The sequence below is a fragment of the Lipophrys pholis genome, assembly GCF_963383615.2.
Source record: "Lipophrys pholis genome assembly, contig: SCAFFOLD_158, whole genome shotgun sequence".
In the NCBI taxonomy this organism is placed as follows: Eukaryota; Metazoa; Chordata; class Actinopteri; order Blenniiformes; family Blenniidae; genus Lipophrys; species Lipophrys pholis.
The window spans coordinates 1-17,735 of NW_028292251.1; the positions used below are offsets into that span (position 1 = coordinate 1).

The following is a 17,735-nucleotide window of genomic DNA, read 5'->3' on the forward strand; positions in this document are numbered from 1 at the left end:
AACCTGACAACCAGCCATCACCCTGACAACCAGCCGTCGCCTTGACGACCAGCCGTCGCCGTGACAACCAGCCGTCAACCTGACAACCAGCCGTCACCCTGACAACCAGCCGTCGCCTTGACGACCAGCCGTCGCCATGACGACCATCTGTGGTGTCGATCTAATTTGATCTAATTTCCTCTTTAATGAAGTCGATGTTCACTAAAGTGATGAAGGAAACAGGAAGAGGAAAGAAAAGGTTCTTGTGTCGCAGGTGAAACACGTTTTGACCTCGAGTCACAAAAACGAGTTGGTTTGTAATTAAAAAACTGTTCAAACAAGATTAGAACGAGAATATGACCTTTAGAGGGGGTGTGTGTGTGTGAGTGTGTGTGTGTGTTGGGTGTGTGTGTGTGTGTGTGTGTGTGTGTGTGTGTGTGTGTGGTGTGTGTGTGTGTGTGTGTGTGTGTGTGTTGTGTGTGTGTGTGTGTGTGTGTGTGTGTGTGTGTGTGTGGGGGGGGGGGGGGGGTGTTAACATCGTAACACGATCACATAAGTTATTTTTTTTACTTTTAAAGAAGCTGAATTGAGCGCTTGTTTTTGTTTGAAACGACGTCGGTGGATCAGAACCCAACAGCTGGTTCCTTATAGAACCAGATCCAGATCAGCTTCCTGTTTCCAGGAAAGTAAAAGTCCGATCGGCAGGATTCAGTTTTCCTCGTCGACATTTGTGACGTTGGTTCTGAACAGTTTCCTGTTGGAACGTTTCATGAATTAAAGATGAACCAGGAACCAAACCAAGAGACCTGAGGAGAACCAGGAACCAAACCAAGAGACCTGAGGAGAACCAGGAACCAAACCAAGAGACCTGAAGAGAACCAGGAACCAAGAGACCTGAGGAGAACCAGGAACCAAACCAAGAGACCTGAGGAGAACCAGGAACCAAACCAAGAGACCTGAGGAGAACCAGGAACCAAACCAAGAGACCTGAAGAGAACCAGGAACCAAGAGACCTGAGGAGAACCAGGAACCAAACCATGAGACCTGAGGAGAACCAGGACCAAACCAAGAGACCTGAGGAGAACCAGGAACCAGACCAAGAGACCTGAGGAGAACCAGAACCAAACCATGAGACCTGAGGAGAACCAGGAACCAAACCATGAGACCTGAGGAGAACCAGGAACCAAACCATGAGACCTGAGGAGAACCAGGAACCAAACCAAGAGACCTGAAGAGAACCAGGAACCAAGAGACCTGAGGAGAACCAGGAACCAAACCAAGAGACCTGAGGAGAACCAGGAACCAAACCAAGAGACCTGAGGAGAACCAGCGAGTTCAGGATCTGAGCTCCAGGGAAACTAAATCATTTTGTCGCTTTTCGGATTCTGGTGTGACGTTGCTGAGCTAGCGGCTAACGCTGTGGTCTGTGGCTTTGTCTTGCAGGACTACAGCGACGCGCTGATCTCCAACTACTACGTAGGTTCTCTGTCCCGCCGAGCACCACCTGAACACCACCTGAACACCACCTGAACACCACCTCCCCAAAACACAAAGCTGCTTCTCGTTGACGCCGTTCTTTCTTTCAGCTTTGGCCTCCGGTGCAGATCGCCAACTTCTACTTCATTCCGCTGCATCACAGGTGAGACGCCGCCTGCGGACGACAAACGGTGGAACCGCCGACGGTGGAAACCCATACGGTCAAATTGCTAACGGTCAAATTGCTAACGGTCAAATTGCTAACGGTCAAATTGCTAACGGTCAAATTGCTAACGGTCAAACCGCTAACGGTCAAACTGCTAACGGTCAAACCGCTAACGGTCGAACCACCGACGGTCGAACCGCTAACGGTCAAATTGCTAACGGTCAAACCGCTAACGGTCGAACAATAAATGGTTGAAAATGCGACACCGTCCTTGTTTTATCGTCAACGAGCCGCCGGGACGCTGCGCTCCCGCTAACGCTGCGCTCCCGCTAACGCTGCGCTCCCGCTAACGCTCACTGAGATGGACACGCCACACTCGAACGTTTTGCGCTCTCACTTGAATCGTTGCCGTGGAAACGGGTCCAGAAACAGAGACGTTGTGAGAGGCGGCCACGGTGGACTGCGAGCTGATTGGCCGGTCGGAGGTTTCGGAGGTTTTGTTGACGTCACGTCTCTTTGTCTCGTAGACTCGCCGTCGTCCAGATCGTCGCCGTCGCCTGGAACTCCTACCTCACCTGGAAGGCCAACAAGCTGTGAAGGAGTGTGGTGTGTGTGTGTGTGTGTGTGTGTGTGTGTGTGTGTGTGCTGTGTGTGTGTGTGTGTGTGTGTGTGTTGTGTGTGTGTGTGTGTGTGTGTGTGTGTGTGTGTGTGTGTGTGTGTGTGTGTGTGTGTGTGTGTGTGTGTGTGGTGTGTGTGTGTGTGTGTGTGTGTGTGTGTGTGTCAGAGTGTAAACTTGTAGACTGAGTCAGTAAAGGTCAGATTCACTCTGAGTAACAGATTCTCACTTGAAAGTCAAACTTGCTTTGCTGAAATGTTTGTGGAAACACACACACACACACACACACACACACACACACACACACACACTGTTTATTATTTCTAACAGACGCTGCCGACTATTGTGTGTCGGATCTTGTTTTAGTTCTGCAGTAACTCAGTTACTTGTGACAGTATCCGATTACTTTTCTTAAAAAGCTGCTGACGGTTCAATAAGCTCGTTAATCTGTAGAGCTCTCTCTCTCTCCCTCTCTCTCTCTCTGTCTCTCTCCCCCCCCTCTCTCTCTCTCTCTCTCCCTCTCTCTCTCTGTGTCTCTCTCTCTCTTCCTGTGTCTCTCCCCCCCCCCTCTCTCCCTCTCTCTCTCTGTGTCTCTCTCTCTCTTCCTGTGTCTCTCTCCCCCCTCTCTCCCCTCTCTCTCTCTCTCTCTCTCTCTCAATCTCTCCCCCCCTCTCTCTCTCTCTCTCTCTCTCTCTCCCTCTCTCTCTCTGTGTCTCTCTCTCTCTTCCTGTGTCTCTCTCTCCCCCCTCTCTCTCTCTCTCTCTCTCTCCCCCTCTCTCTCTCTCTCCCTCTCTCTCTCTGTGTCTCTCTCTCTCTTCCTGTGTCTCTCTCTCCCCCCCTCTCTCTCTCTCTCTCTCCCCTCCCCCACCCCCTCTCTCTCTCTCTCCCTCTCTCTCTCTGTCTCTCTCTCTTCCTGTGTCTCTCTCCCCCCCCCTCTCTCTCTCTCTCTCTCTCTCTCTCTCCCCCTCTCTGTCTCTCTCTCTCTCTCTCATCTTCATCTCTCTCTCTCTACTCTCTCTCTCTCTCTCTCTCGTCCGGTGTGGCCCCTGTTAACTGGAGGCGGAGCTTCGTTTACCTGAACCTGACGTCAAAACACGTACACTCGGGTTAGCATTAGCATTAGCATTAGCATTAGCATTAGCCAGCCTGTCAGTAACTTCTGTTTACTCCTGAAGTGGATTTTTCTCTCCTGTCGTTTCTTTACTTCTAATAAAATGTTGTGAATTTCTCTCCGTCACCGTGAGATTCTCTTCATCTTTTCTCACAACAAGAAAGTCTCCCTTCGTCTCTTGTCGTCTCCCGTCGTCTTCCTTCGTCTCCCTTCGTCTCTTGTCGTCTCCCCGTCGTCTTCCCTTCGTCTCCCTTCGTCTCTTGTCGTCTCTCGTCGTCATCCTTCGTCTCCCTTCGTCTCTCCGTCGTCTCTCGTCGTCATCCTTCGTCCTCCTTCGTCTCCCGTCGTCTCCTGTCGTCTCCTCGTCGTCTTCCTTCGTCTCTAATAATCACAGATCGTCTCCCGTCGTTTCAAATAATCACAGATCGTCTCCCTTCGTCTCCAATAATCACAGATCGTCTCCCTTCGTCTCTTGTCTTCTCCCGTCGTCCTCCCTTCGTCTCCCGTCGTCTCTTGTCGTCCTCCCGTCGTCTCCCGTCGTCTTCCTTCGTCTCCCTTCGTCTCTTGTCGTCTCCCGTCGTCTTCCTTCGTCTCCCTTCGTCTCTTGTCGTCTCCCGTCGTCTCTCGTCGTCATCCTTCGTCTCCCTTCGTCTCCCGTCGTCTCTCGTCGTCATCCTTCGTCTCCCTTCGTCTCCCGTCGGTCTCTCGTCATCATCCTTCGTCTCCCGTCGTCTCCCGTCGTCTCCTGTCGTCTCTCGTCGTCTTCCTTCGTCTCTAATAATCACAGATCGTCTCCCGTTGTTTCAAATAATCACAGATCGTCTCCCGTCGTCTCCAATAATCACAGATCGCTCTCCCTTCGTCTCTGTCTTCTCCCGTCGTCTCCCTTCGTCTCCCGTCGTCTCCCTTTATCTCTCGTCGTCTTCCTTCGTCTCTCGTCGTCTCAAATAATCACAGATCGTCTCCCGTCGTCTCTCGTCGTCTCCCGTCGTCTCCCTTCGTCTCCCGTCGTCTCAAATAATCACAGATCGTCTCCCTTTGTATCCTTTCGTCTCAGATCGTCTCCCGTCGTCTCAGATCGTCTCAGATCGTCCGGATCAATAACTGAATCAATAACTAACATAAAGTTGTTTCTCTCATCGATTCCTACAAACGCTTGTTTGATTGTTTTATTTAACGATGAAGAAAAAGAAAATCTAAAGTTTTTCAAATTCACATCGACGTGATTCAATGTTTAGAAATGAGATTTAAATCTGCAGAAGCCGACGTTTACCGGCTTCCACACACACACACACACACACACACACACACACACACACACACACACACACACACACACACACACACACACACACACACACACACACACACACACACACACTCGTGACGTCAGAAGCGTCGGGGAGAATATAAACCTGCAGAGTTTCTCGCTTCGCTCAGATTCTTCACAACGAACGACGAGTCAACGACTCCCTGCTGAGTGAGTACCACACACACACACACACACACACACACACACACACACACACACACAGACACAGTGATCTGGATAAATCTACTTGAATGATCTTCCAAATTAAAACTAGTTACTTCCAGTAATCTGAATATTGTTTGTGTTTTTATTGTTTTGTGTTTCATATTTATAAAAACTAAAACCAGTTACAGTAATCTACAGTATATGAGTATTTTGAACAGTAATCTTTTGTGTGTATTGTAACTGCACACGAGTCAGATTACTCAGAAGTACAACAACCCAAAATACTCTTTGTCTCACAGTAATGTAACTGTAATTCATTTTGATTACTTGTGGTATTTTACATCAATAATTGTACTAAAGTACTCTGCATAACTGGGTACCCCGATATGAGATAGAAATACTACCTTTGAGAAGAGATGGACGATGTCCTCCCTCCATCACGTCCAACAATCACTTTTCATGTCTCGTTTTGTTTTTAGTCTTTTTGTGTTTTTGTCATGGTTTTGTGTACTCGCATAGTGGTTTTGTGTGTTTTTGTACATTTTTGTGTTTTTCTACTCGTTTATTGTTTTTGGGATTGAAGACCGTCGTGGCAGGACGTCTGAACGAGTCTGAAAAATGAAAAATATAAAAACTGTAGGAAAAAGTAAAACTCCCGATTGAGCCCGACGAAGTCTGAACTTTGTTAAACGAAATGTGGCGAAACGTGAGAACGACTTTAGTTCCACGTCAGAAAAGCCGTTTGGGATCGTTTCCACGTCGGGACGTCGTTTTCAGAATGTCTAAATCATGATGTCCTCATTTCCAGCCTGAACGTCTGTCCTGCAGGAGATGAAGTTCGTCCCGCTGCTCCTGCTGCTCTCCTCCATGCTCCTCCTCCCCTCGCAGCTCCGCCCCGCCGCCGGCTGGCCACGCCCCCTCCAGGACAGGCCACGCCCCCTTACTTTCAGGCTGGATGGCGGGGACCACGTGCGGAGGTCCTTCCAGAGGAGGGACCCGGACCCGCTGTGGGAGAAGCAGCTGGACCAGGTCCAGGACCGGGACCTCCTGCTGGACCCCCTCCAGGTGGAGGAGGAGGTGAGGCGCAGTGAGGAGGCGCCGCTCAGCATCGACTTGACCTTTCACCTCCTGAGGAACATGATCCAGATGGCCCAGAGGGCGAGTCAGAGGGAGCGGGCGCTCCTCAACCGCAAGGTGCTGGACCAGGTGGGGAGGTAGACCTCCTCCTCCTGCTGCTGCTGCTCCTCCAGATGCTCCTCCTCCAGATGCTCCTCCTCCTGCTGCTCCTCCTCCTGCTGCTGCTCCTCCTCCTGATGCTCCTCCTGCTCTTCCTGCTGCTCCTCCTCCTCCTGCTGCTGCTCTTCCTCCTCCTCCTGCTGCTCCTCCTCCTGCTGCTCTTCCTCCTCCTCCTCCTCCTCCTCCTCCTGCTGCTCTTCCTCCTCCTCCTGCTGCTCCTCCTCCTGCTGCTCTTCCTCCTGCTCCTCCTCCTCCTGCTGCTGCTCTTCCTCCTCCTCCTGCTGCTCCTCCTCCTGCTGCTCTTCCTCCTGCTCCTCCTCCTCCTGCTGCTGCTCCTCCTCCTGCTGCTGCTGCTCCTCCAGATGCTCTTTCTCCAGATGCTCCTCCTCCTCCTCCTCCTGCTCTTCCTGCTGCTCCTCCTACTCCTGCTGCTGCTCTTCCTCCTCCTCCTGCTGCTCTTCCTCCTCCTCCTCCTCCTCCTGCTGCTCTTCCTCCTCCTCCTCCTCCTCCTGCTTCTCTTCCTCCTCCTCCTGCTGCTCCTGTCACATGTTGAGTTGTCGTCATGGCGACGGCTCACTCTAACTCTCCTCGACCTTCAGTTTGACTCACTGGACGTATCGAAGAGTCTGAATCATGAATCATCTTGATTTTTAGTTTGTAAATCAGAAGATTTAGTTTTTCTTCTTTCCTGGTTGAAGATCTGAAATCCGCCTCGTCTCTTCCTCCATCCTTTCATCTTCTTTCTCTGGGCGGCGCTGGAGCGACTGTCACTGCAGACTGACGGAGGAAAAAAACACAACAAACACAAGCGTCTTTATTTTGTTTTGTTTTGTCACTTTTATTTTGTAATAAAGTTTGAAGAAAAGACGTTCTTGTGTTTTGGAGTCAGAGAAGATTGAAACAACAAAATCAGAAGTTCAGTGTCTCGAGCTTCACTTCTATGTTCTTCCAGTTTCTGAACACAAAGAAATAAAGGAGGTGAAGTTCTTCCTCTTTCTGCTCCAATCAGCTGGACTCTCACTTCTTCTTTATTACTTTGACAAACAATCGTTGACGGTTCTGTTAGTTGAAATGATACAAAACACAAAATAAACCGTCCTGCATTTCACACTTTGACAAGTCTAATAATTTCATCATGTAACTTTAAATATGAGAGTAACTAAATTCCATTTTAACACAAAACTTTTCTGAAATGAAAACGCAAGAATGACGTGTTTTCACAAGGCAACTCAGAGGGGTTGGAGGCTACTCACTGGGATTCCAGGTTACTCAGAGGGGTTGGAGGCTACTCCCTGGGATTCCAGGTTACTCAGAGGGGTTGGAGGCTACTCACTGGGATTCCAGGTTACTCAGAGGGGTTCGAGGCTACTCCCTGGGATTCCAGGTTACTCAGAGGGGTTGGAGGCTACTCGCTGGGATCCCAGGTTACTCAGAGGGGTTGGAGGCTACTCACTGGGATTCCAGGTTACTCAGAGGGGTTCGAGGCTACTCCCTGGGATTCCAGGTTACTCAGAGGGGTTGGAGGCTACTCACTGGGATTCCAGGTTACTCAGAGGGGTTCGAGGCTACTCCCTGGGATTCCAGGTTACTCAGAGGGGTTCGAGGCTACTCCCTGGGATTCCAGGTTACTCAGAGGGGTTCGAGGCTACTCCCTGGGATTCCAGGTTACTCAGAGGGGTTCGAGGCTACTCGCTGGGATTCCAGGTCACTCAGAGGGGTTCGAGGCTACTCACTGGGATTCCAGGTTACTCAGAGGGGTTCGAGGCTACTCCCTGGGATTCCAGGTTACTCAGAGAGGTTCGAGGCTACTCGCTGGGATTCCAGGTTCGAGGCTACTTGGAGGCTGTGTGGAGGGGGTTCGAGGCTATGCATAGCTTTTGCGTATTCTCCATGAATGGACTATAATTGAAGCTTGATACCACTGAGTACCAGCAGGGGGTGCAGTGAGTTCAGTCCAAATTTGGACACAAAAAACATTAAAACTGATTAAAAAAACACAAAAACAAAACAATCATGTTGAGTGATGAAGCTGAGGAACTCCTCATCATCAGGAGCTCCAAGTGGTTTTACTGGAAACTACAAACAAGGTTGTTACTGTCAAAACGTTAAAAAACCCAGTGAATCCCGACGCCACGCCGTCCTTCATACTGCACTTCAAAGGTCTTCATCCCGCTCTGCCTCATCATCCTCATCCTCATCCTCACCTGGAAACAACGAGGAGGCCGAGTCACTTTCGTGTCCAGCTCAGAGAATCCTCCCGCTGACATTCCGTGTGTTCTGCGTTACAAACCGCCGCAGAAGTCGATGTTCTTCAGGATGTCGGCGAGGTCGTCGGTATCGATGACGAAGTGGCTCAGGCTCTCGTAGCCGAGCTCCAAACGCTCCACGTTCGAAGACCTCGCCATCGCCGCCATCCTGAGGACACACGCAGCCCCTGATTCCGGTTCCACCACCGACGTACGTCGGTACTAAGATATTTGCTGGTGTTGCACAGGGCTTCATCCTGGGACCCCTTTACTTCTCACCTGCACTGATTGTTAAAGTTTGGAAGTTTCATTCAACCAACTTCATCGTGGATATCGATACTGACACCGATATTGATAATGATACCAATACCAATATTGATACAATACTGATACAGATATCGATACTGATACTGATTCCGATATAGATAGTGATCCTGATATCAATACCACTAGCGATACAAATATCGATACCGATATATTTTGACATCGATACTGATATTTATTGACATCAATACAGATATCGATACATAGATCAATACCGATATCGATACTGATACCGATAAAAAGATCGATGTTGACACCGATACAGATACTGATACAGACACCGATACAGATACTGATACAGATACTGATACAGATATCGATACAGATACTGATACAGATACTGATACAGATACTGATACAGATATCGATACAGATACTGATACAGATACTGATACAGATACTGATACAGATATCGATACAGATACTGATACAGATACTGATACAGATACTGATACAGATATCGATACCAGAGAAAAAGATAGAAAAGATTGACTCACTTTTCCAGGATGGATTCAGCTCTCTGTGAGACAGAATAAAGAGAGACACTTTAGTGTATGTGTGTGCGTGCGTGCGTGCGTGCGTGTGTAAGTATGTGTGCGTGCGTGTGTAAGTATGTGTGCGTGCGTGCGTGCGTGCGTGCGTGCGTGCGTGCGTGCGTGCGTGCGTGCGTGCGTGCGTGCGTGCGTGCGAGAGACCATTATTAACAGGGCCCTGTGTGGCTCCTCCATGGTGTGTATGGCTTCCTCCAGTAGGGCTGCTGTTCCCTCCAGATGCTGGCGGTGGCGCTGCAGCAGCGATCGAGCCTGTTTCAGCCGTTCGTCCTGCTCCCTGCTGATCCCGCCCACCAGCTGCTGCTTCCTCTCCTCCAGGACGCCGACCAGCTCATCGAAGTTCACGCTCAGCCGCTCCCTCTGAGTCTGACTGTTCACCTGGAGAGAAGCTTCCACAACGTCAGACTCACCGGAGGAACCAGCAGTACCAGCAGTACCAGTACTACCACATAGTACAAGTACTACTACATGTTACCAGTACTACCACATAGTACCAGCAGAAACACTGCATCTTTCAGAAAAGTCTCATGTTGCATGACGATGTTTGGAAATGACATCCGTTTCCATGGAGACGGCAGAATCACGTTTAGACAGACAAGATGAATATTAGAGGGAAATGATGATGTCATCCCTCCACCTCTCGACCTTTAACCCTGTGACCAATCACGGTCTCTGCTTGTTCAAGCTCCATGTTTACGTTTCTGGTGTATTTCTGTGGCGGCATTACAGCGCCACCGATAGGCCTGGCATATGTACTACATTGTTTTGAGTTGTTTTCTGTGTGTGTGTGTGTGTGTGTGTGTGTGTGTGTGTGTGTGTGTGTGTGTGTGAGTGTGCGTGCGTGCGTGCGTGCGTGCGTGCGTGCGTGCGTGCGTGCGTGCGTGTGTGTGTGTGTGAGACCTGGATGGTGAGGCAGGTCTCCTCCAGCTGGGAGACGGCGGCCTGGACGTGGTCGTTGGCGGCGACTAGCAGAGCGATGGCGTCGCTCAGCTCCGTCTGTTGGAGGAAGAGACCCGGGACTCGTTTTCAGGTGAAAAGACCCAAAACATTTTGTTCTCGTGTTCCATTTCCACGACAACGCTGCTGGTCCTGGTCCTGGTCCTGGTCCTGGTCCTGGTCCTGGTCACCGTAGTAACTAGTAGTTCTGCACATGCTCAGTGGAACCAATCAGAACAAAGTTTCCTCCGTGGTGTCATGACTCCCAGTCCATAGTCTCCTGGACTTGGTAGTTTTATTTTGACAGTCATGATAATAACAATCCAACGTGATAGTTTTATTTTGACAGTCACTGTAATAACAATCCAACTTGGTAGTTTTATTTAGACAGTGGTAGTTTTATTTTGACAGTCATGATAATAACAATCCAACTTGGTAGTTTTATTTAGACAGTGGTAGTTTTATTTTGACAGCCACCATAATAGTTCTCCCAGTGTTGATGTTCTATGTTCTCTGCTTCCTGCTCTTCATACTGCATTTAAATCATAACCTGGTTTTTATAACAATAACAAGGTTCTGGGGGGTCGATTCAGACTGAAACACTCGGCCTGGAGCTGTTGTTGTTGTTGTTGTTGTTGGTGGTGGTGGTGGTGGTGGTGGTGGTGGTGGTGGTGGTGGTGGTGGTGGTGGTGGTGGTGGTGGTGGTGGTGGTGGTGGTGGTGGTGGTGGTGGTGGTGGTGGTTGTTGTTGTTGTTGTTGTTGTTGTTGTTGTTGTTGTTGTTGTTGTTGTTGTTGTTGTTGTTGTTGTTGTTGTTGTTGTTGTTGTTGTTGTTGTTGTTGTTGTTGTTGCCCGGAGTCGTTCATGCTGAGTCAGCAGTGTCATCGTCTTCAGACGCACAGCCAGAGACCAGATTTCTGTTTTTCTCCCACATTGTTTGTGTCAACATGGAGAACACCCCCCCCCCCCCCCACACACACACACACTCACACACACACACACACACACACTCACACACACACACACATCGCATCAGCCGTCTAGATGACTGATTCAGAGTGGAAATGTCAACAAACTGCCAAATGGTCCACAATACAGAGTGTGTTTGTCTTATTCTGCTCTCCTGTATCTTTCTGTTCTAGAGCATGAGTTGCTCCTCCAGAGGAGTTGCCCCTCTAGAAAGTGAGTTGCTCCTCCAGGAGTTGCTCCTCAGAAGAGTTGCTCCTCTACAATGTGAGTTGCTCCTCTAGCGGAGTTGCTCCTCAGAGGAGTTGCTCCTCTACAATGTGAGTTGCTCCTCTAGCGGAGTTGCTCCTCAGAGGAGCTGCTCCTCTGCAATGTGAGTTGCTCCTCCAGAGGAGTTGCCCCTCTAGAAAGTGAGTTGCTCCTCCAGGAGTTGCTCCTCAGAAGAGTTGCTCCTCTACAATGTGAGTTGCTCCTCTAGCGGAGTTGCTCCTCAGAGGAGTTGCTCCTCTACAATGTGAGTTGCTCCTCTAGCGGAGTTGCTCCTCAGAGGAGCTGCTCCTCTGCAATGTGAGTTGCTCCTCCAGAGGAGTTGCCCCTCTAGAAAGTGAGTTGCTCCTCCAGGAGTTGCTCCTCAGAAGAGTTGCTCCTCTACAATGTGAGTTGCCCCTCTAGTGGAGTTGCTCCTCAGAGGAGTTGCTCCTCTAGAATGTGAGTTGCTCCTCAGAGGAGCTGCTCCTCAGAGGAGCTGCTCTTCTGCAATGTGAGTTGCTCCTCCAGAGGAGTTGCCCCTCTAGAATGTGAGTTGCTCCTCTAGCGGAGTTGCTCCTCAGAGGAGTTGCTCCTCTACAATGTGAGTTGCTCCTCTAGCGGAGTTGCTCCTCAGAGGAGTTGCTCCTCCAGAGGAGTTGCTGTGTTGCTGTCAGACTCTATATGTCGTTCCCTGACGTTACGTAAACAGACTGGGCGGCGGCGGCGGCGGCGGCGGCGTGAAGCAGCTGGCGGTTACCGTACCGACCTTCTGCCGGACGTAGACGCTGCTCAGCGGCGCCACCTCGCAGCCGCGGTGTCGACCGAACACTTTGCACATGGAGCAACTGGGCGTCTCACAGGACAGACAGTAGATGTTGATCCTCTCGTCCTCGTGTTCCTCACACATCAGCTGCTGCTGCTTGGCGCTCGCAGGCCTGAGAGCAACGCAGCGTACGTCACAAACGTCTCTCACATGTAGGCTTCAGCATTAGCATTGGTTTAGCTTTAGAATCAGCTTTAGCAATAGCGTTTGCATTAGCATTATTTTAGCATTAGCTTCAGTGTTTTAATGAAGCAGCAGCGTCCTCTCATGCTCACGTCTTCGTTACGAACAGATTGATGGTGGAAGAGCCGGACTCCTCCACTGTTAAAGCTTAGCAGCTAATGCTAATGCTAATGCTAAGCTAACCGTCGCTTTTCCCATTCAGGACATTTATGAGACGACAGCAGCTGGAGAGACGGAAAACTTTTTTTTCTTGGTTTCCTCCATTTTTTCGATTTTCTGAAGAGAAGTGTTTGAATAGTATCTGTTAATAGTAGTAGTAGTAATACTCGTAATCTCACCAGGTCATCATTAATATTGGTGTTGTTTTCTCTTCCACGTACTTCACAGACTTTTACGTAACGATTAGAAACGAGGACGTGAGAGTTTGTGTCCTCTGTGTCCTGCTGTGGGTGTTTGTGACTCCGTCCATGATTCAGAGAAACTCTTCAGTGACAAAACGTTGGTCAACAATCACCAAGCTCCGCCCACACAACTGATGAGGTCAACAATCTCGTCACCAAGCTCCGCCCACACAACTGATGAGGTCAACAATCTCGTCACCAAGCTCCGCCCACACAACTGATGAGGTCAACAATCTCGTCACCAAGCTCCGCCCACACAACTGAAGAGGGACTCCTGTCCTGCGCCAGCATCCACCGCCTGACTCAGCCGCTTCTATTCTGGGCGACATTAACCAGCTCTGTTGTAGTCGCAGAACCAACACGGAACCATCGCTGAGCCAACGTCCAACCCACATCCAACCAACGTTCAACCAGCATCCAACCAACATCCAACCAACATTTAACCAACCTCCAACCAACATCCAACCAACGTTTAACCAGCATCCAACCAACATCCAACCAACATTTAACCAACCTCCAACCAACCTCCAACCAACGTTTAACCAGCATCCAACCAACATCCAACCAACATTTAACCAACCTCCAACCAACCTCCAACCAACATCCAACCAACGTTCAACCAGCATCCAACCAACATCCAACCAACGTTTAACCAACCTCCAACCAACATCCAACCAACCTCCAACCAACATCCAACCAACCTCCAACCAACGTTTAACCAGCATCCAACCAGCATCCAACCAACATCCAACCAACGTTTAACCAACCTCCAACTAACATCCAACCAACGTTCAACCAACATCCAACCAACATCCAACCAACGTTCAACCAGCATCCAACCAGCATCCAACCAACATCCAACCAACATTTAACCAACCTCCAACCAACATTCAACCAACATCCAACCAACGTTCAACCAGCATCCAACCAGCATCCAACCAACATCCAACCAACATTTAACCAACCTCCAACCAACATCCAACCAACATCCAACCAACGTTCAACCAGCATCCAACCAACATCCAACCAACATTTAACCAACCTCCAACCAACATCCAACCAACATCCAACCAACGTTCAACCAGCATCCAACCAGCATCCAACCAACATCCAACCAACATTTAACCAACCTCCAACCAACATCCAACCAACGTTCAACCAGCATCCAACCAACGTTCAACCAGCATCCAACCAACATCCAACCAACATTTAACCAACCTCCAACCAACATCCAACTAGCATCCAACCAACGTTCAACCAGCATCCAACCAGCATCCAACCAACATCCAACCAACATTTAACCAGCATCCAACCAACATCCAACCAACATTTAACCAACCTCCAACCAACATCCAACCAACGTTCAACCAGCATCCAACCAACATCCAACCAACATTTAACCAACCTCCAACCAACATCCAACCAACATCCAACCAACGTTCAACCAGCATCCAACCAACGTTCAACCAACATCCAACCAACGTTCAACCAACAGCGAGCCAACATCCAACCAACATCCAACCAACATCCAACCAACGTTCAACCAGCATCCAACCAACGTTCAACCAACATCCAACCAACGTTCAACCAACAGCGAGCCAACATCCAACCAATGCTGAGCCAACATCCAACCAATGTTTAACCAATGCTGAGCCAACATCCAACCAACGTTCAACCAACCACGAGCCAACATCCAACCAACGTTTAACCAACCTCCAACCTCCAACCAACGTCCAACCAACACCGACCTAACGTTTTACCAACATCCAACCAACGCCGAGCTTCTACATGAAAGTTTCAACACAAAACCAAAGCTGAGGAAACATGAAGCTGAGAGTAGAAATACAATCCAGACAATCTGCAACTTTCTGCAAATACAGAGCAGCAACACACACACACACACACACACACACACACACACACATACACAAACACACACACACACACACACACACACACACACACACACACACACACACACACACACACACACACACACACACACACACACACACACTCTGACTGCTGTGCCCGGTGTGAGTAGTGAAACACTGCCCTCTGCTGGACACACCACAACATGAACTGCTTCATTTCTCCCTCATGTAAGAAAGACAACATCGTCACGTGAAAACCTTCGTAGCGTTTCGTTCACGTGACCACGGTGATCGGAGACTCTCAAAGCGCAACTTTCTGAACTTTATGAAAACACTCTGACTTGGTTTCCGTGGTAACGGGGGACAGTTTCAGCTAAAAGGTCACGGCAAGACGTCCGGCGCCCGTCAGCGTCGTCTCTCACCTGGACGACTCCTGCTGCCTGTAGATGTCGATGATGTTCTCCACCAGGAGGTTCCTCTGCAGGCCGAACACGCCGTGGCGGTCCAGAATCACCTCATGGCGGCACGACGGGCAGCGGAACCGTCCGCCACCGGCCGTCCCGCCGGACGACCCCCGGGTCTGCCACACAGGGCTCGCCGCCTGGAGGACGAGACAGGGACGGACGTCCTCACATGAAGGAAACAAGTTCAACTTTCTGATGTTCTGGGTCGGTCTATGATGTTCTAAGTAAATAAAGAAGTAAAATATATTTACATGAACCTTTGACAGATAAACACAGAAGAAACACAACAACAGACATAAAGTATCTGTACTAAAAGTGATAAAACAGCTCAGCTGTGACCTGTAGAGTCGACTGATGTAGAGGCTGTAGAGGTTAAAGAGCAGATAGACGATGCAGGCAGAGTTTATCACGTCACTTAAAGGCCCAATATGCTGCTTCATGGATTCATTTTGGTATCAGAGCTTCTGTTTGCTCAGATTTAATCGAAGGAACCTTCTCCTGATGTTCTGCATCTGTTTCCTCTGTTTACCTTTCCTCTTATTCCCGTTAGTTTCCCGTTAGTTTCCCGTTAGTTTCCTACATGTTTCCCGTATGTTTCCCGTTAGTTTCCCGTTAGTTTCCCATATGTTTCCCGTTAGTTTCCCGTATGTTTCCCGTTAGTTTCCCGTTAGTTTCCCGTTAGTTTCCCGTATGTTTCCCGTTAGTTTCCTACATGTTTCCCGTTAGTTTCCCGTTAGTTTCCCGTTAGTTTCCCGTTAGTTTCCCGTTAGTTTCCCGTATGTTTCCTTCCCTCACCTGGAAGACGTCGCTGGCACACTTGCGGCAGAGGTTGTGCTGGCAGGGCAGGATGACCACGGGTTTGGAGAACATCTCCAGGCACACGGGGCAGATCAGCTGCTTCTCCAGGTTCTCCATGGCCACGCCCCCGGCCCCCCCCGGGGGGCGGCGGCCTGAAGCCCGGCGCCAGGTTCATCTCCTGGACACGGACGTCTGCAGGTCTGTGAACACGCCGCCGCTTTCTCAGCTGGGATTCTCGTCTGTTGCTGCTTCTCCCACCGTGAATCAGTCCGGTGGTCCCCCCACAGTGAGCCCCCCCTCCCCCGCTGAACCCCCCCCTGCCCCCCGGCAGCCGGTCTGTCGTCTCGGGTTTATTTTGGGCTCCAGTGTTTGTTCTGGCTCTGGTTTCTGGATAAACTGTGTCCCTGCATTCCAACCGCAGGACCCATGATGGTGTTTTTATGGCCGGGGGTTTTAATAAGATGTCACATCCCAGTAACCTGACCCCGTGACCCTCATCCCTAGGCCCCGCCCTCGCCCTCTGACCCCGCCCTCGCCCTCTGACCCCACCCTTACCCCCTCACCGTAGTGAGGTAGTAACGGGAGTAACAATAGTGAAGTAGTAACAATAGTAATAGTGAAGTAGTAACAAAAGTGAGGTAGCAACAGTAGAAATGGTGAAGTAGTAACAGTAGTAAAGTACTAACAATAGTAGCAATAGTGAAGTAGTAACGGTAGTAATAGTGAAGTGGTAACAATAGTAACAATGGTGAAGTAGTAACAGTAGTAAAGTGAAGTGGTAACAATAGTAACAATGGTGAAGTAGTAACAGTAGCAAAGTGGTAACAGTAGTAATAGTGAAGTAGTAACAATAGTGAAGTAGTAACAGTAGTAATAGTGAAGTGGTAACAATAGTAACAATGGTGAAGTAGTAACAGTAGCAAAGTGGTAACAGTAGTAATAGTGAAGTAGTAACAATAGTGAAGTAGTAACAGTAGTAATAGTGAAGTGGTAACAATAGTAACAATGGTGAAGTAGTAACAGTAGTAAAGTGGTAACTGTAGTAATAGTGAAGTAGTAACAAAAGTGAGGTAAGAACAGTAGTAATAGTGAAGTGGTAACAATAGTAACAATGGTGAAGTAGTAACAGTAGTAATAGTGAAGTGGTAACAATAGTAACAATGGTGAAGTAGTAACAATAGTGAAGTAGTAACAAAAGTGAGGTAAGAACAGTAGTAATGGTGAAATAGTAACAGTAGAAGGTAGTAACAATAGTGACAATAGTGAAGTAGTAACAGTAGCAATAGAGAAGTAGTAACAATAGTGAAGTAGTAACAGTAGTAATAGTGAGGTCAGCTGGTGGCAACTGAAAACTCACAGTAGTTTTCACGAGTCAACAGAACGGAGCTGGATAAGTAGCCTGAGCTGCTAATGGCATTATGAGTATTTATAGAGCAGGACACACACACACACACACACACACACACACACACACACACACACACACACACACACACACACACACACACACACACACACACACACACACACACACACACACACACACACACACACACACACACACAGTTCTAACATTTTCCACAAGTTCCACCTCGGCAGCCGTTTCCTAAAAGTTGTGCTGGCGGTGACTCTGAGCTCCGTTGTTGTTTAAACAGTGTAAAAACCATCGTAGAGTTCTGGGTAACTTTTTAAAGTGAAAGTCTTAAAGTATTATAATCACTTAAGCTAGAGCTACACTCGGTAGAGCGCAGACCTTCACCACCACCTTTGTTTGCGGAACCGAGTTAGCATGTTAGCCGTTAGTTCACATCGATGCTAACTAGCCTGTCAGCTAGCTGCGTCACTGAGTGAAACGCTGAGC

At 49.1% G+C, this 17,735-nt stretch overlaps 2 protein-coding genes across 2 annotated transcripts; one reads left to right on the plus strand and one right to left on the minus strand.

The window, feature by feature from the left end:
- Window positions 1–5,656: 5,656 nt before the first annotated feature.
- Window positions 5,657–6,043, plus strand: LOC308128044 (uncharacterized protein; the record flags this gene model as incomplete). The annotated part of the gene is made up of 1 exon (XM_080493714.1): window positions 5,657–6,043. One exon carries the CDS (start codon window positions 5,657–5,659, stop codon window positions 6,041–6,043), a length of 387 nt encoding a protein of 128 aa, XP_080349840.1.
- Window positions 6,044–6,892: 849 nt separating this feature from the next.
- Window positions 6,893–16,135, minus strand: LOC308128041 (tripartite motif-containing protein 54-like). Its single transcript, XM_080493712.1, has 8 exons — window positions 15,872–16,135; window positions 15,035–15,213; window positions 12,098–12,266; window positions 10,083–10,178; window positions 9,327–9,560; window positions 9,129–9,151; window positions 8,352–8,476; window positions 6,893–8,265 (listed from the first exon to the last, which is right to left on the minus strand). The coding sequence occupies exons 1-8, from the start codon at window positions 15,989–15,991 to the stop codon at window positions 8,216–8,218; spliced, it is 996 nt and encodes a 331-aa protein (XP_080349838.1). The 5' UTR covers window positions 15,992–16,135; the 3' UTR covers window positions 6,893–8,215.
- Window positions 16,136–17,735: the final 1,600 nt, after the last annotated feature.